The sequence below is a fragment of the Mirounga leonina genome, unplaced genomic scaffold (assembly GCF_011800145.1).
Source record: "Mirounga leonina isolate KUSES-001 unplaced genomic scaffold, KU_Mleo_1.0 Mir_91, whole genome shotgun sequence".
Lineage (NCBI taxonomy): Eukaryota > Metazoa > Chordata > Mammalia > Carnivora > Phocidae > Mirounga > Mirounga leonina.
In genome coordinates, this window is record NW_023270839.1 from 43,917,342 (window position 1) to 43,940,591 (window position 23,250).

General features: G+C 55.0%; 1 protein-coding gene across 8 annotated transcripts in view; it reads right to left on the reverse strand.

Annotated features, from left to right (window-relative positions):
* The window catches only part of TLE3 (TLE family member 3, transcriptional corepressor), a 47,581-nt gene extending 24,633 nt beyond the window's left edge, over window positions 1-22,948 (reverse strand). For 4 of the 8 annotated variants that reach the window (XM_034994824.1, XM_034994822.1, XM_034994823.1 and 1 more), the window contains exons 1-6: window positions 21,868-22,948; window positions 21,195-21,295; window positions 20,632-20,695; window positions 19,539-19,583; window positions 1,891-1,953; window positions 254-328 (exon numbers count right to left, since the gene is read on the reverse strand). In XM_034994824.1, the coding sequence (XP_034850715.1) occupies window positions 254-328; window positions 1,891-1,953; window positions 19,539-19,583; window positions 20,632-20,695; window positions 21,195-21,295; window positions 21,868-21,891 (372 nt within the window). In that variant the 5' untranslated portion in view covers window positions 21,892-22,948. Of the gene's footprint in view, window positions 1-223; window positions 329-1,890; window positions 1,954-19,538; window positions 19,584-20,631; window positions 20,696-21,194; window positions 21,296-21,867 lie in introns of all 8 variants that reach the window. The other 4 variants (XM_034994820.1, XM_034994817.1, XM_034994818.1 and 1 more) reach the window with 1 other exon arrangement.
* Between the last annotated feature and the right edge of the window lie 302 nt (window positions 22,949-23,250).

Sequence of the window (23,250 nt, forward strand, 5' to 3'; positions counted from 1 at the left end):
AGGAGGTTGGGGCTGGTGAGTTTAGAGGTGGAACTGAGGCATGTCAGACAACCCGTCAATTTGGGGAGCAGGAGGTAACTGGGGGGGCTCGTGGAGAGAGAGCCCCGAATGGGTCCAAGCCATCGGAAGCCAGAGCCCTGGGGCCGCCATTCTTTGAGGCCAGCTGAGGTCAGGGTCGATCTCTGGTTATGGTAAATGAGAGGAATAAAAGGGCTATACACACGGTGAGAGGCAGATTGGGGAGTCCACGTACCCCGATGATGGCGTTTAGCTCCGTCATGGTGACCTGCTTGGCCCTCTCCACCGCCTGCGCCACCTGCTGCTGGTGCTGGAGGACACAGGGAGCGGGTGAGATGCACTGCTCCCCGGCCACAGGGGGCACAGCGAGGGCCGCGGGGGACAGGCCGGGACGCAGCCCCCGCACGAGGCAGAGGAGGTCCATGAGACAGGTGGCCCAGGCCTTTCTCCCTTCTGCTTTAAATGCTTTCCAATGAGCATGTATTACTTTTGCAAGCACGACTTCCCACACATTGTTTTCAGTTAAAACAGCAATGAGCCCAAAGACCCGCCTCCCTCCACCACACATACAAAAAAAGTCCTTCTGTGCCTTTGAATATGAGCTGGAGAGGAGAGGACAGTTCTCATTATTAATTTTCTAAATGCAGTAATGGCATTCGTCACAGAGAAGGGGGTTCCCATTTTTAGGAGACGCAGCTAGGAATGAGTGCTGAGTCAGGGTATCTGCAACTTACATTCAAGGAGTTCAGAAGAAAAGTATGTGAATCTAGAGGTACTCAATCCCTAGCTAAGTGAAGAGAAAAACGAAAATGTGTCTGCAAAGACAGAGAGAGAAAGTGGCATGATGAACCCTAATAAAAACCAGGGACTTGGTATATGATAATGATGTGTCGACTCAGGCTTGTCAACTGTAACAAATAACAACACTCTGGTGCGGGATGTTGGTAACGGGGAGATTTCTGTACCTTCCACTCATAGGTTGCTGTGAACCTAAAATCACCCTTAAAAAATAAAGTCTATTTTAAAAAAGGTATGTTTTTGGTGCGTTCATTCCCTTCGGCCTTGAGATAGCACCTGCTTTGTATGTAGCTGTCTCCCCTACTGGGCTGTAAGCTTGAGGACATCACTATATGGTGTTTTCACATGGACTCGATCATTTACGGGTCGCTACTCTGACTCAGAGACCTAGGAGTCCGGGAGGGAGCTGAGGTGGTCCCAGTCCCTCAGTGGGCACGGAGGCCAGGGCCTACCCCAGCTGGAGGGAGCTCTGCTGGACAGAAACAGGCCCCTCCTCAGGCAGCTCACCTGTCTGACCTGCACCAAGGGGCCTCCTTGGAGACACTTCCCTCGTCTCCCCCACTAGCCCAGTCCAGGCCTCAGGTGGTGGTCCCTTGGGAGGTGTGCTTAGAAGGTAGTATGACTGGTCATGCCTCTAGGGAGGACACTCTGTCCTAGGGGCTAGGGTCCCCCTTGGGTACTCATTCCCTTTATAAGGTCTGCCCCTCAGCACTTTCTGGCCAGGCTTCTTGCTCCTAGACATTTCCAGGTGTGGGAGATGGGGCACAGACAAACAGACGCTAGGAATGGCCGTTTGGATGGGGGTGGAGGCAAAGAGGGCTCCCACTGCCCATCGCTAGCCCCCTCACAGGCCAGGACCCTCCTCTCTTCGGTCTCAGGAAGTAGCAGAGAACCAGTTTTACCAGAAGAACGAGCAAATGTTCTCTCTGATGTACTGGAGCATTTTCTCTAAATCCCCAGGTTGCTAACATCAGTCCCTATGAAAGAACAGGGGCTGGGGCTCCAGGGGGACCCAGGCAGCACCGCGCTGCATTGCACTGGAGACAAGGAGGACACAGTTAAAGAAGGTCTTACCTCTTGTGACAGAAAAGGCATGATCTGTGCTAGAATCGTGTTCAACCTCTTCGCAATCTCTGTCTGCAAAAGAAGAGAGACGGCGTGAAGCATAGGCAGATACATCAAGTCGCCGAAATGTCCCACAGGTATCAATGCACTCCCCCAAAACCACAGACCCCCCAGACAGGCTCCATGCCCCCCCCCCCCAGCTGACCCCCTGCCAGAAGGCCTTGCTAAATCCACGGCCCTCCCCCAGCCAGGCTGCCTTGGCTTTGGGGAGCTCCAATTTCCTATCAGAGGGGGGGGTCTACATGTGTGGTTCAGACCATAGAGAGTCTGCCCACTCTGGACAGAAGCCCTGATTAAAAACAAAGCAAAACGAAAAAGGAACGACCCCACCCCCACCCCCCACTGCATACCCCAGTAAAACCCATTATCTGAGTGAAGTGTTGCCCAATGACAACAGCAGGACAAGTTCTCTGGCTCTCAAAGCAGGTGACACCTTCCAGGGCCTCTTTCAGCCCTCTCCACTTTTCACTTTGCCTCTCCCCCACCAGACGGATCCCTCCCCAACCCAGCCTGACATCCCACCACGAATGATTCCCATTTTAGGGTTAAAGCAGTGCCTTCTTGAAGAAGCTGCTCAGGAGGTAACTCGTTGGAACCCCAATCCTTCCTAGAAGTTGATCATGAGCTGACCACTTCTCTGCTCCACCCCCAACATGCCAGCCAAGATCATATTTAGATAAATATCAACGACTTCTGCCACCCCTGTCCTATGTTAACCCCCTGATCTTGGATCAAGAGCGGTCTGAAAAAAAAAAAAAAAATAGTGCCGAATGGTTAACTGTGTCCAGACAGGAAGGCCTAGGCCCCCTGACAGACAAGGCTCAGGACTGCCTTTCTTATCTCCTGCTGAATCCTGAGGCCGCTAGGACTGAGGTCCCAGGACTGAGGTCCCAGTGCAGGCTTCAAAGCTCTCATCAGCCCACAGCAATCTTCCAGAGACAAAACCATGACAACAGCCTTTAAAAATCCCTGATCATCGTCAAATGGCTCTTGATGAGAAATCCTGGTGCACTTAAAAACAATGATGTCTGAAGGCTTAGAAATGGAGCCCAGACCTTGGGAGAATTCCTGGAGCTAGCACCCCACCTCCCTCTAACCCCCAGCCACTAATGAGGACGCCTCTGGCTGGTGAAGAGACAAGACAGGCCATCAACTGGGAACCTGATAGGCTTGTGTGGCCCTACATCCTGGGGCTGCCGGCCACAGTGGCAGGCTCCAACACGGACAGTCTGTCTACTGGGGGCGCACTGGGTGGGGACCAGGGATTGCTCCTCTCTCCTGGAACACTCCGATCCTCAGGACAGGGCCACAGTTGCCCCTGTGGGCATCCAGGGTGGAACAATTCTTTGTTGCAAAGGACCGAATGACCCACTGAATGCCAATAATGGGTCCCACTTCCAAATTCCAGGGTAGAGAGGGAGTGTTCCCCTAGCTGCGACCTCTGGGCCTTACTGCCCCATTTGCCATTGGGGTATGCTCCAGCAAGGACACTGGACACCAGGGCTTCTCAGCCTCAGTGCTGCGGACATCGAGGCCAGATACTTCTTTGTGGAACGGAGCTGTTCTGTGCATTGTAGGGTTTTTAGCACCATCCCTGGACTTGACCCACTAGATACCCATCATTTATATTGTAAGGAATCTAGGAAGATGACTAAGTAATTACTGTATAAATTATTAATCTAAGTAAGTGGGAAGAGTTCTTCTCCCAAACAGGATCCTTTCTCATTTCTGTCCATCTTTCCCTCAATTGATAGTGGGGAAGGGGAAGGAAACAGGATCAGGGGTGTATATGGCAGGAGTTCTAGAACACTCCGCCAGTCTGCATCTCAGTCCATACCTGCACAGGGCAACACGGTCATTCAACTGACGGATGTTCGCGTGCCATATCAGAATAGAAGGATATATTAAAAACAGAGAACAGACATAAACTAAACCAACCAGGCTCATTGGTCCAAAGCGTCTTACCACCAATGACGAGCACAGCAGTGCCTGGCACACAGTACGTACTCAGTAAATATTTAGCCGAAGGAATCTCACTAGCCTCCGTGCATTGATTTTCCAAGGCCCCCCTGGCTGCAGATCGGGGCCTGGCCCACGGTGGGCGACATCTGTGGGAAGGGCCTCGGTGGATGGAATGTTGACATAACAACTGGGCGATGGGGCGGGCAGCAGCCCTCGGCCAACAGGGTGAGGCAGGGCCATGGAGCCAGACCAGCCACAAGCCGTCTCGGTGGGTCTCGCTGGGTATCCAGCTGCTGCCCCCGCCCGAGCCAGGAAGGCAGGCGGCAGGCAGGCTTGGAACCTTCCCCGTTACTTTGGCCTACGCAGCAACTACAGCTCTCGCAACCGCTGGGGTGGGTGGTTATAAAAGGGTTCCCATCTGTTGCTTCCTTCCCCTAGCAAAGAGGTCACGGGTCAGGGTCTTGGCGGTTCCAGGCAAAAAATGAAAAGTAGCTGGCCTTCCCCTTCCCCATACCCTTTAGCAAACATGTGGCCACAGGCTTCCCACAGGTGGGATCCTCCTGCAGGGTTTGGTCGGGAGCCCAGCATCCTCTGGCTATGAGGAAAAGGGACCTGCTAAGATTTCCCGTAGCTGTGCCCAGCTCTAGGCTTGGCATCCAGGCCACCAGGTGACCACCACTGGCCCCTGAGAAGCCCTGCGGGTGGCCCCGAGCAAGTGCCTAGTCTCACCGTTCCACCCTACTGGAAGCAGTTCCTGCCACCTTCGCCCACCTCCCAATACCACCCACAAACATCCACCGAGGGCCATCAGAACCACTCCACACAGACAGGGAACCTTCTGGAGGCCGGGGCTATGGGCATTCAGGCCCCGTTCTGGGCCTGAACTCAAGGCTGGCCTGGTTGCATAAGACAGAATGACACAGGGTTGGGAGGTGGGGCAGAGGGGAGGGAGGGGGCGCTGCACACTTGGTGAGTGCTTACAGTAAACCAGGGCTTCCCTGTCCCTGGGTCTGGGGTGGGTGGGTGGAGAGCACGCCCACTATGTCCCTCCAAGCTGTCACTGCATGGTGATCGCCTGCCACGGAGTGGCACTCCCCTCCCTGCTGGTCTCCCCAAACAGTAGAAGCAGGGAGTGAGCCTTACCCATCTCTCCGTGGGCCGCCCCACCCACCCTGGGAATGGGCTCGGCTCACTGGTGAGTCAAAGAATGGACAGGAAGACTATCCCCCTCAAGGACTGTTCCTTAACATTGATTTTTTGAAGGGTGCTGATCCCAGAGGGCAAGCTCCTGGAAATACAAGCTGACCAGACAGAGCCACTCTTAACAACAACAATAATGATAATGATGGCTACCACGCACCATCCCAGCTGTTCCCAAGCATTTCCCACGTGTGAGCTCACAGTAACCTTCCAGGGAAGGCCCTTACCACGACCATCTCCACGATTCAGATGGGGAAACTGACGCTCGCCCAGCAATGTAGCAACCCCACTAAACAACTTCCTACCAAGAAGCCCAATTTCGACATTTTGAGAGAGCTTAGAGAAGTATTTTTGAAAGAAAAACTCCCATCGGGGTTAATCATGGACAGCATTTCCGATTAGAACAGCTGTTAAAACAGCATTTGGTCCAACTCAAACAAGCCCTAAATGTTCAGTTCCAAGAAGGGGAGAGGGGAATCAAGATATGTGACTTCCACAATTGGGACAGGTCACAAATCACAAAATGGAACTAGATCACATGCTGGAAAACTCCTCCTGGCAATCCAGGGCACCATGTCATCAATAAGGCAGTCGCGGTCCGAGTGAGGCTGGCCTCCATCCTGGCCTCCGTCCTTGCCTCCGAGTGGGTCGTGTAAAGCCAGCGCCTTTGAGCCAGATCTTCAGATGTGGACCTGGGAGAAGGTAGGTGCTTGCGCCGGGGAGACGGCTGCCTTTGGAAAGAGGTGTTTGGGGAGGCGAGTGCGGCCTTTGAAAGTTTCTTTTCAAGCGTGGTTCAAAGAAGGCAGCTTGGCTGGTGGGAAAAGACTGTTCCTCAGAAGGAGCTAATCTAGCAGACGCAGAAAGAAGCAGTTCAGAGAAATGTGCCCAGAGACCCTGTGCGATTCAGAATCTGTGCTCCCAACTGGGCGCGGGGAGTAACATCTGCCCCGCGTCTCCGGCGAGATTGTTAGGCTAATAAATGACTGAAAACAAGATAGTGGGGGGCAAGTGTAATTTCCCAAGGAGCAATCTGCTCAGTGCGCCTTTGTAGCTCCCGTTCGCGTGATGAGCATCTCAGGAAAGCAGGACCTGTGACCCTCTTGCTGTAAACCGAGGGTCCTTGAGCATCTTCAAGCTCTGCTTCTCCCATCACACTCCAGCATGCACAGTCCGGCTCACCAGCCGGGGGGCCCAGACCCAGGACACCGAAGGAGGGGAGTCGCAATCTGCTCTTGGTCCTTGCCCCACAGCCTCCTGCTCCTGGCCTTCGGCAGCCAGCCAGTCTTTGGCCTCCCTTTTCTTCTTCTTGAAAATATAGCTGACTGCTCAACCCAGTCCACAGCCACCTCCACCCCACGGTCCCTCTGCTATTTATTTTAAACTGCCCCGTTGTCTGTCCCCGCCGGCTTTCGGGAATGCACACTTCATTTCAACCTCAGCCCAATAAAAACAATGGGAGGGAGAACTCTGCCAGGGGGAGACCCAAAGCCACGCAGAACCAACCTGGCTTCCACCCCCAGCTCTGCCTCCATCTAGCTGTGTGGCTTTGGGCAAATCGCTTCCCTCCTCCAGGTTCCAATTTCGTTGTCTGCAACACAGAGTGGCCAAGTGGTAACTTGTAAGATCCGGGAGCTGTCATTTCGCCTTAGCCTGCTAACCATTCCTGAATGGCGCTGTGACATGTCCTTCCTCCCTACAGCTCAGGAAAAGAGAGCATGGCAAGAGTTTAAAGGGTGATGAGGAAGAGACGAGCCCTGCTGGCTGGGGCTTCGTCCCAGGACCAGGCTTCATAGCACAAACAGTTGGAGAGAGCAGGGACATCCCATCTGTCAGTGCCGAGCAGCCATGGTAGGAAGGGCTCATCCTGCTCGCCGGAACGACAGCTTACTCCTCGAGAAACCTGCGTGTTTGGGGTGGGGACTCGGTCCGCTCTGGGGTTCTTGAATTTTCATCAGGTTTTACCTGGTTTCTCTGACTCAAGTCTTGGGGTGTTCCAAGCGAGTCGGCTTCATCTCGAATTAAAACGAGAGGGGCACGGGGGTGGGGGGAAGAGGAAGTCGGGGGCTATGCAGAAGGAGGAGGCTGCAGCAGCCGGGTGCCATAACCATGAAGTAATCAAATGCTGGAAGATTCTGGAACAATGTGCCTGAGTAATTTTAACTTAAAATATCCCACTGCATGTACCAGGCAATTCTAAATTGATAGGCCCTCAATTATTGGACTATACCATGAAATTCCTTGCCAGGCAGTTTCTCCTCAGACCGAGCTTGGACAGCTCTGAAATAAAGCAAGTGGGTGTTTTATCAGCGGCGGGAAGGAAGTCCAGGGACAAAGAGGGGTGAGACCTCCAGCAAAAGCCGGGACGGGGTTCCCCAGCCCCACTCCAGCCCTGCCACGGGCTCTACGGGAAAAGAGCACCAGTGTCTTAAAGAAAGGGGCAAATAAATGATCCATTTAGCAGCCCAGGGAGATAATGGCCCCTGCTTCTGGAGGGGCTGGAGGGTTTACATCATAGATCACTCAATGATAGGTGAGCCTCCATAAAGGCCCTTTTAGCACTGACATATTGATCAAATTATATATAACTACAATGCCATTAAATATTTACGCCTTCTGAGGAAGCCTGCTGAATTCTTTATGCCGGGAGGGCTGGATACAAGAAAAGGCCCAGCCCGCTGTGACCCTGAGGATCTGGCTCCCGAGGGAGGGAATGGGACGCTGGCTGGGGCCAGCCTGGGCCGGGCATTCTGCACTAGCCCCCATGCCCTTCACACAGGTAAGGATGGCAGTGAACATACGACACGCTTGCCCCCCACCCAGCTAAGACAGATGAAAGGCGAGAGGCCAGGGTGCCGGGCTTAGGACGTGACCCTCCACGTGCCACCCTGGAAGGAATTCCACCTTCCCTTCCTCTGCCTACCAGGAATCTCTGGCACTTTCTCCCAAGAATATAGGGAGTAAGGGAACTGGGAATGGTGAAGGCTCCCAAGGAAGGGGTAAGCTCGTGTGGGGGGAGGGGCGGGAGAGGAGGCATCTAGGCCACTGACCCGGGAGAGTGTTGGCAAGGCAAAGTCCCAGTCTGTCCTGCACTCGGGCCTCAGTTCCCACTGCACAAAGGAGGGAGATTCGAGTGCAGTATAACCAGACCTCTCAACAATGAATTAGGTGCTGTGTGAGAGCAAGCACCCCCCCCCCCCGTCCTGAGGAGCATTCAATGGCCACCGAACAGGGACACAGGGTCAGACATCACTCCAGGGGAGGGACCTGGGCCTAGGTGGCAGCCAAGTCCCTCCCTGGCTCTCAGACTCTACGACTTTCATTTTTCAGACTCTCAATTTCCATCCACCGGGCTTCCTGTTAACAAGATCCAATAATCTTTAAATATTTGTTCACTTTAATTTCTTGGTTCCCAAACACATTAAACTCCGCTTGCCTCCCACCCCCACTCCAGGGGATGGCCTTCAAAGAGCTTGCTTGTGTAGAAAGAACAGGGAAAGCCTTTGCAGATTAGACCTTCCCCCAACACTGCCCATTCATCCCAGGCACCACTAGCACCCCCCCAGCCCCTGACGCCCTCTGTCCCCTCCCTCCCCTCAGATAACCCTCGGCCTCCCTCCCCCACCTTCCCAGACTCCATTGGCCAACTCCCGCCAGGAGGAAAAATTCTCAATTCATCCCTGTGGGGTTGCCATGGCAACCCCCAGCCACCTAATCCCCCTTGGAACATTATGCAAATCTCCCTTTGCCCCTCAACAGGCTGTAAAAGTCACATTACCCTTGCAGAGGCAGCTCGTTAAATTTTGGGGGTCTCCCTGTAAGGTCAGCACTACGAATGAAACGCTGGCTATGACTTTTTAAGAACAGAGGCTCACTGGGAAATCCGGGTGGCAGGAAAGGAAAACAAGGTGTCCGGGGAGGGGACAGGCTGACTGTGGGCAGACACGTTCTAGCCACCCACCACCGAGTTCACAACCGAAAAGCACGTCTGTCCCTCTTAGACTGAAAGGGTCACAGGGTCCTGTCTCCCCAGACAAGGATGGCAGGAGTGGTGGCATTTCATAGGCCATAAAAAATCAAGATCGGTTATTTAGAAAAACTTGTTAATGGGTTGGGATGGGACCACCTCCCAAACCACCAACATATGCAACACCTCAGTTTACAGATAAGGAAAACAGGGCCCGGAGAAGGCAAGGAACTGTCCTACATCACAAAGTCAGACAGTGGCAACCAACTCTCCCAGCTCTTGAGCCAGAATTCTTCCCCCTACACCAAGGGTTCACACCCGGGGTGGGGTGGGGGGGCATTTTTGCTCCCCAGGGGACCCTTGGCAATATCTAGAGGACAGTTAGGGGTGTCACAACTGGATCGGTGCTCCTGACAACTAGTGGGTAGAGGCCAGGGATGCTGCTAATCTTGGGGAACACAGGACAGCCTCACCCCAAAGAATTATCCAGCCTCAGATGTCAATAATGCCCAGACTGAGACACCCTTATCTGCACACGGCGGCCACACATTCTACTTAATTCTTAAAGGCCTTGTCTGGGGCCTTCCCAGCCCTGCAGTCAAAGTCCTGAAGTACAGGTGGGTCCTGGGGGTGGGCATGTGGGGAGACCACGCCTTGATATGGCCCGGGGGGACAAGTGGTTGGCCCATGAGTGAAACAGACAGAGTTTCTCGTTCTGAACCTGCCCCCGGTCCACCGGAGCCCACGAGCCAGTCACTCACCCTGTCCAGATGTCCGTGCTCCCAGTAGGCAGTGCTCATGGCTGGCATGCGGGGCCAAACAGCAGTACATGGGAAGGGCTCTGGAAAGCCCTACAACATCCACAGCCCCAAGCATCTTGGCCTCACTCTTTGAAGCCTTGGCTACTTGTGGGACTCCGTCCCGCTGCTGAGGACCTTCCTACACGCAGGGGACTGTGCTAAACAGTCACTGTGCATCCCCCACCTTACATACTCCTCCTAGCACTGCCTGTAACCGCGGGGTCCCACAGAGGAGGCCACGAGCCACGTGGGGCTAGTGAACGTTAATTACAACTCAATGTCAAACTCAGTTCCTCGGTCACAGTAGCCACGTCTCGGATGGCACTGCTCTGGCGGGTAGGGGTTCCGATTCTCCCCCGCCCCAACCCCATACAAACTGAATTTCACAGAGGTCCCCCAGTCAGCCCCACGTCACACGGCCCGGAAGTCCTGATGGAGGACTCAAACCCAAGGCTGTCTGACTCCCAAGCCCATGGCATAGCCATCGGGACTTAGCACCTCCCGGCGCCTGGTATTCTGCACGTGACTGCCAGGACGCCCCTCTGAAAACCAGTGACTTTTGATGGAGAAACTCTGAACCCACCACCAGCACAAAGGCGCCAGGAAAAAGTCTTCTCAGGCACGGGCCCCGCTCCCCACCGGGGCCTGGGCAGGGGGAAAGTGACGGAGGGCCAGGTAGAGGTCCCTGCAGAAGTGGGGTCTGACCCAGGCGAGAGAACTAAGAAACTCAAACAGGCTAAGTGAGAGACGTATCCAGACAGCAGCCATACCCGCCCCCTTTAAGAAGCTCCTACGAGCTGAGCACCCCATACAAGTGGCAGGCGACTTGCAGGCCAACATCAAGCCAGCAACGACAGGACTCTGGCAGGGGCAGAGCTGCTCTCTCCATCTCAGGCTGGCCTCAGGGAGATTCCTTGTTCCCTCTGGGATGAAGTGTGAGGGCCTTGTTCCCTCTGGGATGAAGTGTGAAGGTTTGAGGAGGGTGGGACCCAGGACATAGGGCAATATCCAATAACCAACCTCAACTGCTCTGGTCTTTCCCTTAGGATTTCTGCCCTGAGGCAAAGCCAGGTAAGAACTGGACTGCTGCTGGACCCCCTCCAGTGGTGAGGGGGCTCGGAGGAAGGGGCCCCTTCCAGGAAAAGCAACGGGGAAGGATTTAAGGAGAAGCTAAAGCTCCTCTGGACCCATCAGTCCTGGGGCCGACTCACGGCCTCCACCTGCTGGGTCTCATGCTCACTCTGCTCCCATCGGGCCACTGAGCCCCTCACTCTAGGCCATTTGGGATCACCTGTGGCTGCTCCCGGTCTCACTGAGTCTGCCCTGCCTCTTCCTGGACACGAAGTCGGATAGTTCCTGTCCCCCAACCTAGACGAAGGACTGACTCCCATTCCTCACCCACTGGTCTCCCCAAGACTGCCCGGCTCTTCCCAGCAGAAACCACCACAGGTTCACAAAGCATGCCCTTGATAGGACAATCAGCTTCACACTCAGGGATCAGGACGGACCTGCTGAGGGCAAGTATTTGGGGACTGGGTAGAAGGCCCCCTCCTCCTCCAACCTTCTGGTCACAGACTGGCTGGGTGGTGCAGGAGTCCAGAACCAAAGCCTTCACACCCAACCAGGAAGAGTCCCCTCCCCTGTCCCCAAGGTGCTCCTGGTCTCCCCAGTGCTGCAGGACTGTGGGAAGGACCCTTGCTCATTTGAGTCTCCTTGTGAGGGAAGATGTCGCTTTTGAGGGCAAACAAAAAAGGAACTTCTACCATTGGGCTAGACTAGGTTTCATTCCGTTTTTAAAAAATGACAACAAAAACCAGTTGAAGAGTGTAGTGTGAACAGTGGTCACCAGGGATTTAAATGGGCAGTAGGGTAAGGCCATAGCACATGGAACTCCACACCCAAAGAGACGGCCAAGGCATGCCAAGCACGGTTTACCAATTTACCTCCAAGCCACTGACTCTTGCTTTCCTGCTACTTGGTTTCTTCTCGGAATCCCAATTCAGCGTGTTTTCTCTTCCTCATTCCTTCCTGCCCCATCTCTGCTTTATCATCTTCCTCCCCGCTATCTCTTTCCTCACCACCTCCTATCTTCCCTTTGTACATCTCAACTGTCCGCAGACCAAGACGAAACACAAAAACAAAACAAAAACCTCCAATTATATTAAAGACGCTTCAACATAAAAGCTCATGACACTTTTACCTTTCTCTCTCCAATCACAACTCTGCGGCCAACAGACCTCTCTCGGAAGCAGGAGAAAACCTGTATCCTTCCCAGAAAGTCCATAATGCTCTACAGGGTCAGGGAGAACCCCCAAACTAGGACATCACCCTCCATGAGTCCCCCCAAAAACGTACACTGTGCACCCAATATGGGCCCAGCACCACGCAGGGCTCAGGGGCCCCAGTGAATACAAAATGGCCCTGTCCCTCAGGGAACTCACAGAGTCGGCATTCCACACACACCCCCAGCCCCTGCCGCCCCGTCCAGTTTAAGAACACAGCCCTCTAGTGCCCCAAATATATGCAAGTCATCTCCACACCCCACGCTCTGATGCTTTCCTCCTAGGCTGTGTTTGTCCTGCACCCAAATGCCTGTCATTTGGGGTTCTTAAGATGAAAGGGCCTGCTGTGCTGTGCAAACAATCAAGTGCTACAGAAACACCAAAGGTTGATATTATTACAATATTTGGAAGATGAAAACTTTCAAACTCTTTGCACTCAATAAAGGCCTTCTGCTGGAATGATTTGGTGGTGGTGGTGGTAACTACCCCAGGACCCCAGGCCCCTGTCAGTGTCACTCACATACATGGTGGGTGGAAGGAGGAGGCCCCTTTGGACACACACGCCAAGCCCATCCACACTCCTAGCCTTTGCCACAGCCAGACTCCAGGCCCCACCCCCGCTATCTGGTTCTTTCTTCACCCTTCAAAGGATGCCATTGGTGAAGGGGAGCTTTGGTGACAGTGGGGTGAGGGAAACCTCTGCCGAAAGGGCTGCGTTGCATCTTCAGAGTAATGAAGTCGGCTGGGGTGAAGGGGAGGGCGGTTTTGTTCTCAGGCTAAATCTCCAGGGCTGAGTAGATGGGACCCCTGGTTAAGCCTCTAAGCCCTGCATGAACCTCCACTTAAGAGTAAGTCCCTGCCCTACGGACCCTCGTGCTTTCTAGAGGAGCTTCTGTACAATGAACGGCCTCCCAGAATCTGATTTGAAAGGGGCCAAGGGCTCCGAGGTCCCTGATGGCCTCTCCAGTAAGTACAGCCTTCCCCCGCAGCTCCCCCAGAGGTGGCCTTCCCGGAAACATTCAGAGGGCTCCCTGGAAGCCTGCCCCCCCCCCCCCCACGAGGCTGTGACATCCTTAGCCAACAAAAGAACTCAAAATCAATACACAGGGGAGAACAGCACCCCCAGTCCCTCCCCCAGAAACACTGGGCCGGGGCCGGGGGTGTGAGCAGTGGCCAAGGCCTCACAGCAAACCAGCCCAGCCGACAGTCCTTACTTAGGTGCAGGCAGGGAATGCCCCCCTTCCCCAAGTCTCTCCTCAGCCCCGACCTGAGGGCGGAACACGTGAAAGGCAAGAGAGGCAAGAAAAAGCCAGGGGAGAGGAGAGACGTATGAGAGGAGCCAGCATCTTGGCCATGAGTCTCAGGGAGCATTTGTTGAAAACAAGATATTGTCCCTTTAAGCATATAAAAACAAGGCCCTCGAGCACGCAGTTCTCACTCTGGTACACAATTATAGGAGCTTTCAGCTGTCTAGCACTACTTCAAGTGCTCTCTTAAACCAGACTGTCAATGGCATGTTGAAAGCTATTTTGCTGGCTGCTATCATTAATAGCAAAGTGGAGAGAGCTGGCTGATGAGAATTAAATATGGGGGAGGGGCGGGTCAGACCCAGTCATTACAGAATTACCCACACGGGAAAGGAGGCAATGCCACTTGGGGGAAGAAAGCTCAAGGCGGCACGCTGGGGTGTGCAGGCGCGGGAGGCCTCGGCCAGCCCCCGGGGCCTTCCCCCGCTTCCCCCCCCCCCCACCAAGCACGGCCCAGGGCAGATGGCCTCTGGCCAGCCCTGCAGAGCCATATGGGGACAGAGGGAGCCGCAGAGTCGGGAGTGTGAGAGCAGAGAGGCTTTGGAGATCACTTGCTGCAAAATGTCACCACCTCGCCTCACTCCCCAAGTGGAGCCCCCACCCCCCCACCCCAGGCATTCCAACTTGTGGACTGTGCTTCCGCTGGCCTTTCCAAGAGCGGCTGCCACCGAGAGAGAAAGAGAGAGAGAGAGAGAGAGAGAGAGATCTCCTCCTCTCTGCAGGCTTCTGCCTCAGCAGCCCCTGCCCTCCCTTTAAGGCTCAGGTAACAGCCCTTCGGTGTAGTCTTCTCTGACCCGACTCCCCTTTCCCTCCCCTTTCCGGGGAAGAATAGGCTGTTCTGTCCCGGGTGTTCCTCCAGTGACACTGGGCCATATTAGCACTTACCTCACTGCGCTGCCATGACTTATTTAGATGCCAACTCCCCAGCCGAGGGAATGGTGTCTTATTCGGCTGTGTAACCGGCCCCAGCCCACACCCAGCACATCCCAGGCCCCTAATAACCGTTCTGGCAGGAATCCAACCCCCTCATTTTCCTGATGAAGAAACTGGATGCTGAACAGTAGGAGGAAGCCTGCAGAGCTGGTGGCCAACCCACAATTAAAACCCTCACTTCCTACCGCCAGAGCTCAGGGAATCGGAATCCCACCCTCTGACAACCCGAGTAATTCAGAGTAAAGGAAAACCGGCGTGTTTACTGAGCACCTATTTCGTGCTAAGGGTACATAACAGACCCCAGCCGAGGGGCTTCCTCCATCCACACAAAGACGAGACGCTGAAGTGTGAGAAAGGACAGCAGGCGTGTACCAGATCACAACGGGAAACCCCACTGAGATTTGGCCTTGACTACCTTTTCGCCCCACATGTCCCGGTATTTTGTGCAAACAGACCTGGATAAAAAAACACTTTCCCATGCAGGAGGGAAAAGGGAGCTCATTCCTTGACCAACTCACTCCTAGGACAAAATGGAAATGAAGGGCCTCGGACATAGACCAGACCCTTCCTATACTAAGTGGAGGAGGAAGAATCCGAAGGGAGATTCAGCTCTGTGCCCTCTGGGGGCCCCTGGTCCAGGAGAGGTTCATGGAAGGAGTCTTATTAAGAAGCCAGGTTTCCCACCCAGGCTCCGTGTCCTTGAGTAAGGACAGGAGCCATTTCTGTGCCCATCTCCTAGGTCATCCCAATGATCAAACGTATGAGAAGGGAAAGAGCCAGAGAACCACACCAACCCTACTCTGTATAGCTCATTAGGCAGTGAAGAATAAGGGTCCAGAGAAGGCTGGGGTGGAAGGCAGTCTGGGGCCGGGGGGAAGGGGACTTTGAGCTTGGCAGACCCCAAAGCTGACCATGGCAGGCCCCCAGGGCAGTGAGAAGAACTGTGTGACTGGAGAAAGACTGTCCTAGGCAAGAGTGACCAGCCGGGAAAGGTTAGGTGGAAACCAGGGCCTACGAGGGGTGCTTGGATGCCAGGAAAAAACACTACTCCGGATCTCCTCTTAGCTCAACCCAGATGCCATACAAACAGGCACTCCTGGGCCGGGTCTTTATAACCTTGCCACCTGCCGGAGATCTTCCAGCCAAGCCCCTAATTATTCAGGGGATGAGAGGGGAGGGGACAGAGATTTGCCATCTCCTTCTTCAGCCCTGTGTTCAAGGCTTTCTGTATCCTTGGGTAAAAAGTTCACAGGTTTTATCACTTTACCTCGCCAGTGAACCTTACCTCTGGGGTTGCTAGTTATGCATTCGGTTTATTATTACGCACATCAAATCATTGGTTGTGCAAATAGCTGGCAATTCGGAAGAGGACTGTGGGCAACAAAGTGTTCAGCTGATATGGTTATACAACCCGAAATGGGGTACTTTGTACTTTGGTATAACCAGGTTTGTAGCCTTAGCTTCTGGAGATAATAAACAGAAAGAAGCAATAATACTTAAAGCCACAGAGTGCGACTGGTTAGTAAACAAATATGCTTCACTTCTTGAGTCTTGCTAAACAGAGACCTGGGGACTGGACGAAAGGCCCCAGGAGCAGCCCTAGCACTAACGTGGGACTGGGTGACTGGGTTAGCTCAGCTCCCCTCCTGGGCCTCAGTTTCTTCATCTGTAACATGGAAGGTTTGGATGAGAAGCCAAAGGGCTCTCCCAGTTCCGGGATGCCAAAAGAAACTTGGAGGAAGCATCGCTCCTCTGGGTTTGCAGAAAAAGGGTGACCGTTTGGCATTGGCATGGCGCTGCCCCAGAGTTCCAAATGCCTCAAGTCCTCTTTTGAAACCTCAGCGCTGACTGGGGGAGGGTGAAGATGGCCTGACCCAGCTTCTCCTGCCTCCAACCCAATGCCCAACAGGTGCTCTGGGGTGCTCCTTTCTAAGCCGGCTTTGTGACCCGTGGCTGACACTGGAGAGCCCCAGCAGGAACAGGATGGGAACCGACGAGGATGAGCTGGGCAGTCCCCATCGCCTCCCTGGCCTCGCCAAATCACCCTTGACATTCTGCCTGGAAGCAGGAGCCTGGAGGAGGTGGGTGACCCCTGGAAGGCTGAGGCCTGGCCCGTGATTCTGTAATCTTTGCTTTGCCATAATTAGAGAGGTAGGCAGAGGAGTAGGAGGAAAACCCATTTATTACTTCTCTGGGATTTGACAGCTTGGAGAAAGAGCGAGAAGGAGACAGAGAAACAGCCAGGAAAGGAGCCAGCCACAGTGAGTTTAACCTCTCGGTAAAAGAAAAAATGGGCTGGACGCACCTCATCAGCTGCCCTCTGTCAATAATCAGGGCCCACCTGGCAGAACCTGAGGTTCCCAACTAATAGGCATTTCCCATAGAGACAGCAAAGGAGAGCTTTAAAAAAAAAAAAAAAATGTAGTGGCGGTTGGTGGAAAAGCTGGGGTGTGGTGCACGTGAGCAGGCTGAGGACCCCCACATTTCCCAAGGTGCTGGCTCTGGAGCTCACCTAATATATATAAAGGTACAGCCAGTCCCCACCACCCGCCCTGAGCTTAAAGATGAAGAATCCAGCCTGTTTGTTCCAGGCAGATGTAATCACACGAACAGTCAAGTCTAGAGGGCAGGACACTGCATGAATAATTCAAGCACTCCAGTCACTTGATTGTGTGTGCAGATAAAACACCAGTCAACCGCTAAACAGGTCAGCTGATAAACTTGTTTGCTCAGGCCTAACCACCATCCGCCAAATGCACCCAAGACCCACACTACAATTAGTGGCTGGGTTTTCTTCTGCAGAACCCTCGCAAGCCTAGGGAGTGGCCGGCCCCATTAGGTCAGGATTGCATTTCTTAGCCCCGGTTTCTTCACCCCCTTGCCTCTTTGTTCCTCCAGAGCCACCGGGCGATTTCACCCCACTCAAGACAGTGCCGTGAACCCTGCAAGGGCCCTGGCACTCAGAGCACACTCATTCATGCTGGGAAGCCAAGGGCAACTGGCTGGAAGGCAAAGGTGAGTGGCAAGTGGGGTCAAAGCGCCCAGTGGGGGAATCCAGAGGCTTGGACTGGAGTCCCAGCTCTGGCCCACTGGCTTCCCTGAAGCCTCAGTTTTCTGGCCTATACAAAGGGTGCAAAGAATCCCATCTGTCTGCCTCTAGCAGCTGGGAGGATTACAATGAGACCATGTTGCCAAACCTCAGGCATTCTCCCCTTAAGAGCCCCGTCTGGGGAATAGCCAGAGATCTGGGGAATAGCCAGAGGTCCCAGATGCGCACAGCTGCTCTTGAGGCAGACGCCACCACCAAAGGCATTAAGACAGTTAACTCTTCCAGAGTTCAGTGTCTCCCCAGGACTCCGGGAACACGTTTGCTCCACCAGCCAAGGTGGATTCTTTGTGCCAAAGAACCATCCACTCATAGACGTGGGAACACCACCCATGCAGACCTCAACATGCAACGACATATTACACCTTAATTATGAAGCTCTTAGAATAACTGCTGCTATAAATTTTAAAACTGTGTGCAATTACCCTCTTTAAACACACCCAAGAAACTAAGCACTGAGGGGGGGGGGAGAGGCAGTTGAGAAAGGGAGGAGGGGGCACCTTGCATAACACCCCAAGGTCCTTGAACACCTGAGACCCCAGGTCCATGGCATGCATTCAGACTGGATGAGTCAGACCCAGCCGGTCCCACCTAAAGTTGGGCAGAACCTGTCTCCAGTTCGTTCTTCTGAAAAGAAACATCTCTATGTACACAGCCATGTTTGCTTATGATTTCTGTGGGTCAAAAAGCAAAAAGCTGGTAGCCTTCCTAAGGAGCTCATAACCCCTCAGGAAGCCACAGACTGGCTTCCCACACTGCTCCATAAACTCAGGCCCCTTTCGGGCTGCCCTCCACCTAACACTGGGGCTCCTCCAGTAAAGAAAGGAAACTGCAGATCCAGAAGGCTCTAGAGGAAGCCGCTGGAGCAGGCAGCAATCTACAAGCATGCCTGGGTCACCTGCCCTTCTCACCTGCCCGGGTCCCTGCCCCCTGAAAGAACAAAATTTAGACCTTGTAAACGACTGTTCATTTAAGGCAGAAAATCCATTCAAGTCACGGTCACCAAAGGCTAGAATGAGTCAACAGCCTTCTGAGATTTCAAGAACACCAATTGTTAAAAAGAACAACCGGTCTGCGCCATTTATTCGTGCCAAGTCACTTCTAATCGCTGGCCAAGCCAAATTACAGGCAGCCTCTCCTTGGAACACAAATACACAAACAGGCCTCTCCCACAGCCCAGCCTAGCACTAGTTACTGATATGCACCGAGATAAAGCCTGTTTGTATTTGCTCCGTTTGAGGTATACTGTTATTAGAAGAGCGACAATACGAGGTAGTTTACATATCCATCAAACAACAACACGCTAGCTAAACTAGTTTGACTTCAGGATTTCAAAGCTGAGCTCAACTACCAGCCATCTCAAAAGTCCTGGCGAGGCTGCCCCTGGGCAAGTTACTTCACCTCTCCGCTTCAGCTTCCTTCTCTGTAAAATGGGAACCCGACTGCCTTCAAATTAAGATAGAGAGGAGAAAGCGGCCTTGGAACTGTAAGGCATTATACGGCTGTAGTTCATCCTGGATTCATATTTTTCAGCAGTTAGTGGCTTGTTCCCTTAAATTCTGACAGCTCAGCCTGGCTTTTAAGACTCTTGAAGTTTAATCTTATCAAGGCAGAACATCAAATTTTTGCGACCGCCCGTACACACACACACACACACACACACACACACACACACACACCCCTCCTGCATTTCCTCTCAAGAATTTTACATTAAAACATTTAAAAGCAGCCAGCCAGCCCCCTCTGGGTTTTAGGAGTTTGTAAAGCAGATCCTGAAGGTACAGCTTTCCCTTTGCTCCTTTATCTTCCACCAAGATCCAAGACCAGGACTAATTCCACAAGCTCTATTGCTAAAAGCTCAACATGTCCAAGAAATAAGCAACACCTCAGACCCTGCATTTCAGAAACTGGATCCATTCACTCTTCAAGGAGAAGGAGGAACAGAAGGTCTAGGCTCATTTTCAAAGAGAAGGGGCTATCAGAAACCCATGTATTATATGTTTTTAACCATCAGATAGATTTTTTAGAAAGAAAAGCACTTACCTGCTTGTGCATTTCAATGTTCAGGCCATAGGACATCTCATAGTACTAAAAGTAAAAAGAATCCCCATTAATGGGCAACACATTGATCTGTTCACTTTCCAAAATCAGCTTTTGGGGCAGGTTTCTGGCCAAGTCATTACTTTTATGATAAATCTGCTAAAGAAGTTCAACCTAAACCCCGAAGCCAGCTAGAGAGAGGGGTTTAAGAGCTGACAAGGGGCAAGTGCTGTCCTCATCTCTACAGAACATTATATATGCAAGAGTACCAGGAGCCGAGCCCTCCCTCCCACAAGCATCCATGTGCCATATATCCTGTTTATACAAGGTTCGGGTTCAACAGGGAATCGTGTGTACACTGGGACCCTCTTGTCCTCTGAGAGTTATTTAGCAATGTGTCGAAGGCCTCTTATGTGGAAAGCAGTGCAGGGAGGGCGCTTAAGTGCCTTCCCTGTCCTCTCACAAACAGAAGATTGAAACTCACTGAACAGCCGCTGGGAAAGGGGTGAGAGTCTACCTACTGCCCCAAGGCTGACAAGATTCTCAGTTGGGGTATCCCTGAGGAGGAAGGGGAATGGAGGCAGAGGGCTTTAAAAGGCTCCTCCATGCTCACAAAACCCAGGGGTAAGCAGTGGGGGAGGCAGAGAGGGCTTCTGTCCCACTCGGTCTAGATCCCAGGGCTGCAAAGCCACAAAGTTTCCAAACACTCCCAGGAGGTCTCAAAGAGAGATTTTATCCAACCCTGACGTGTACTGATCCAATCCTATCTTACTGGCCAAGACAGGGCAACCAGCCCTCTGGGAAACCTTGAAAACACAAATGAAAGGGGCATAGAAGTAGCGCCCAAGCGCCCCGCCTGGACTTGGGTTTCTCTGCTTCTCTTTCTCCCCTTCTCTCGCCCACCCTCCCGCAAGTGGCCCGGGCTAAGGGGGGTGGGGCGGGGGGAGCTGGTGGAAGGTCGGGGCACACTCGGATGACATCGGCTCCCAGGGCTGCCCTGCGGCTGACTGGCCGCGGCGTCCTGGGACCCCGGCTGCAGGGTCCCCTGACCCCCGCCCCCGGGCCGCCCCCGCCCCGGCCCGCGGCCGCCTCTCACCATCACGTAATGGCGCTGCATCTCCGTCTTCTCGTTCGCCAGCTTGTCGTACTCCACTTTGAGGCTGCGAGGGCAGGAGGAGCCGGCTCAGGCCTGGAGCCCGCGCAGCCTCCTCCGAGGCTCCAGCGTCAGGGCCTCCGTGAACCACTTTTCCACTTCCTGACCGCCCCCGGGGGTACCCCGGTCATCCCGCAGCCTCTGCGCGGAGGGGGCTCGGGTCCCCGCCGCGGGGAGGGGAGTGAAACAACTTGAAACTTCCCGCGACCGAGCGCGTGGACTTCTCGGGGCCGCGGTGGGGGGGGGGGGCCGGCTCGCGACCCCCGGAACACGGAGCGAGCCCGCCGCGACCCCGACTCACACCCCGCGGACGGCACGGGGAGCCGGGAGGCTGCGGGCAGCAAAGGGTTAAGGCGCCGCGCTCGGAAAGGGGAAACAAAAGGCGGAGGCCCCGGCTGCCCCGCCGCCCCGGGTCGGGAGCCCCCACCGTCCCCGCGGGGGGTGGCAGGAGCCGCGGCGGGGACGCCCCTCCCCGCCAGCCCCGGGGCGGCCCCCACCGGCCTTACCTGTGATATTGAGCTTGCAGGAACTGGAATTCGTCTTTGATCCTGTCACAAGACTCAGCCACCGTGAATTTAAATCCCGGCTGCCCGGGTTGATGGGGAGCCTAGAGCCCGCGAGGACGAGACAGGGGAGGGGGCGGGGGCGTCAGACGGGGCTCCAGGCTGCCCCAGCCCCTCGGCGGCTTCGGCCGGCTCCCCCCTCCCTAACCCGGGAGGCCACCCTCACAGCCCAGAACGTTCCCAGCAAGTTTCTCAGCTGCCCGTCGCGGGGGGAGGGGGGCGCCCCAAATCCCTCCCCATTGGCGGCCGGGGCTTGCATCCCTTGCACGAATGGGCTCCCATTCCCAAGTAAGACAGGAACTGGGAGACAGCCGGGTGAGTTGGGGAGATTTGGGAGAGGGGCGGGGGGCAACGTGAAAACAAACAGTTCGGCTGGAACACGGGCAGCCCCCCACGCCACTCGGGCGGAATTAACCTCCTCTCTCAACGGCGCCCCCCCATCCCCATCCCCTTTGTGTGAACGCGCGCGCACACACACACACACGCACACACACACACGCACACGCACACACTCTCACCATAAAGGTAGCAACAAGCAAAATGGAGGTGCCAGATAAACTGCCTCGTTTACCCTGCCATGATAGATGCTTAAATAAACCGAGTTGCAATTACTCACCGGATGTCTGCCTTGCGGATACATGGCAGGGAGGGGTCGTGATTCCGAGAGCGTGGAAGCGCCGAGAGCTCGGGCCGGGGAGGTGCGGGGGAGGGGGGAGCCAAGCCCCAGCGGGGGGCGGCCGGGAAACCGAGAGCTCGCCCCCGGCCCCCCCAGCCCGCTCTCGCAGCGAAATCCCAGAGTCGGGCGCCCGCCCCAAGTGGAGACAAAGAGCTGCGGAGCAGGCGGCAAAGTCGTCGGCCGGCGCCGAGGCCGGGCGGCGGGCTCGGGCTTTGTGCGCCTAGGGCTCGGCGGGCTGCGGCCGGCCGCCTTCCCCCCACTGCGTGGAGCGCGTCAGAGCCCGGGGCTGCGCGGACATCGTCGTCTCCCCAGTGGCTCCGGCGCGGGATCCCGAGGCCGGGGTCCCCTCTTGGGGCGACTGCGGGCCCCCTCCGAATCACTCAGCGCCTCGCGCCGGGAGGGGGGCGCGCCGAGGCAGCCCCAGCATCCGGGCCGCGCGGGTCCGATCCCAGAGGCGGCGCTCCGGGAGAAGAGGAAGGAGCCAAGCACCGAGGTGGCGGCTGGGGGCCGCAGGAGCGCCGGAGGGTGAGGGCGGGAGCCCGGCGCTGGCGCTTCGACGCCCCCCCTCGGAGAGGAGAGCCTGCTGTTCCGTCTGCTACTGCCGCCGCCGCCGCCGCCGCTGCAAGCCCTTCCCAGGGCAGAGGAGGAAACTCCAGGCTCAGTAGGTGCAAATCAGCCGCCCTGGCATCCTAACTCCAGCGGGCACAGGAAGCCTCCGCAAAGGGGTCCTCGCTGCTCCCAGCTCCAGCGCCGCGTCCTCTGCGAGGAGCGCTCGGCGCCGCCGCCGCCGCCGCCGCCGCCTCGGAGCGCACAGGCAGGAGAGCGCAGCCCGAGACCGGGGAGCTCTGCGGCTTCCTTCCTTCCCCTCGGCCCGGCTCTCCTCTCCGCGCCCCGACAAACCCCCCAAACACACACACACACACCCAAAAAAGTGCCCCGGACCTGCGGATACCACACACAGACAGGCGAGGGGGACGAGCACGAGGTCTGAACTGCCGCGAGAGCAGTTCCAAATAGGGACTGAAAAGTAACAAAATAATGTGGCAGCTTCGCCCGGCGCTGGCCAATGGGAGCGCGCGGCCCCCACGTGGGGCCACCGGGCTCGGCCTGCGACTGGGCGCCGCCGGGCGCGACGTCACAATGCCCTCTTGTGTCTAAAACTATGCATGAAAAGTAGCAATCAGGCCCTACCCGCTGGTGACTTTCGCATGGGAGTGAAAAACAGCGCTCCTCAGATCAGGAATTAACCGAAAGACATATAATAAATAGATATATATTATAGTCCTGGGCTGCTAGACTTTTTTTCCCCCCGCCTCTTTCTTT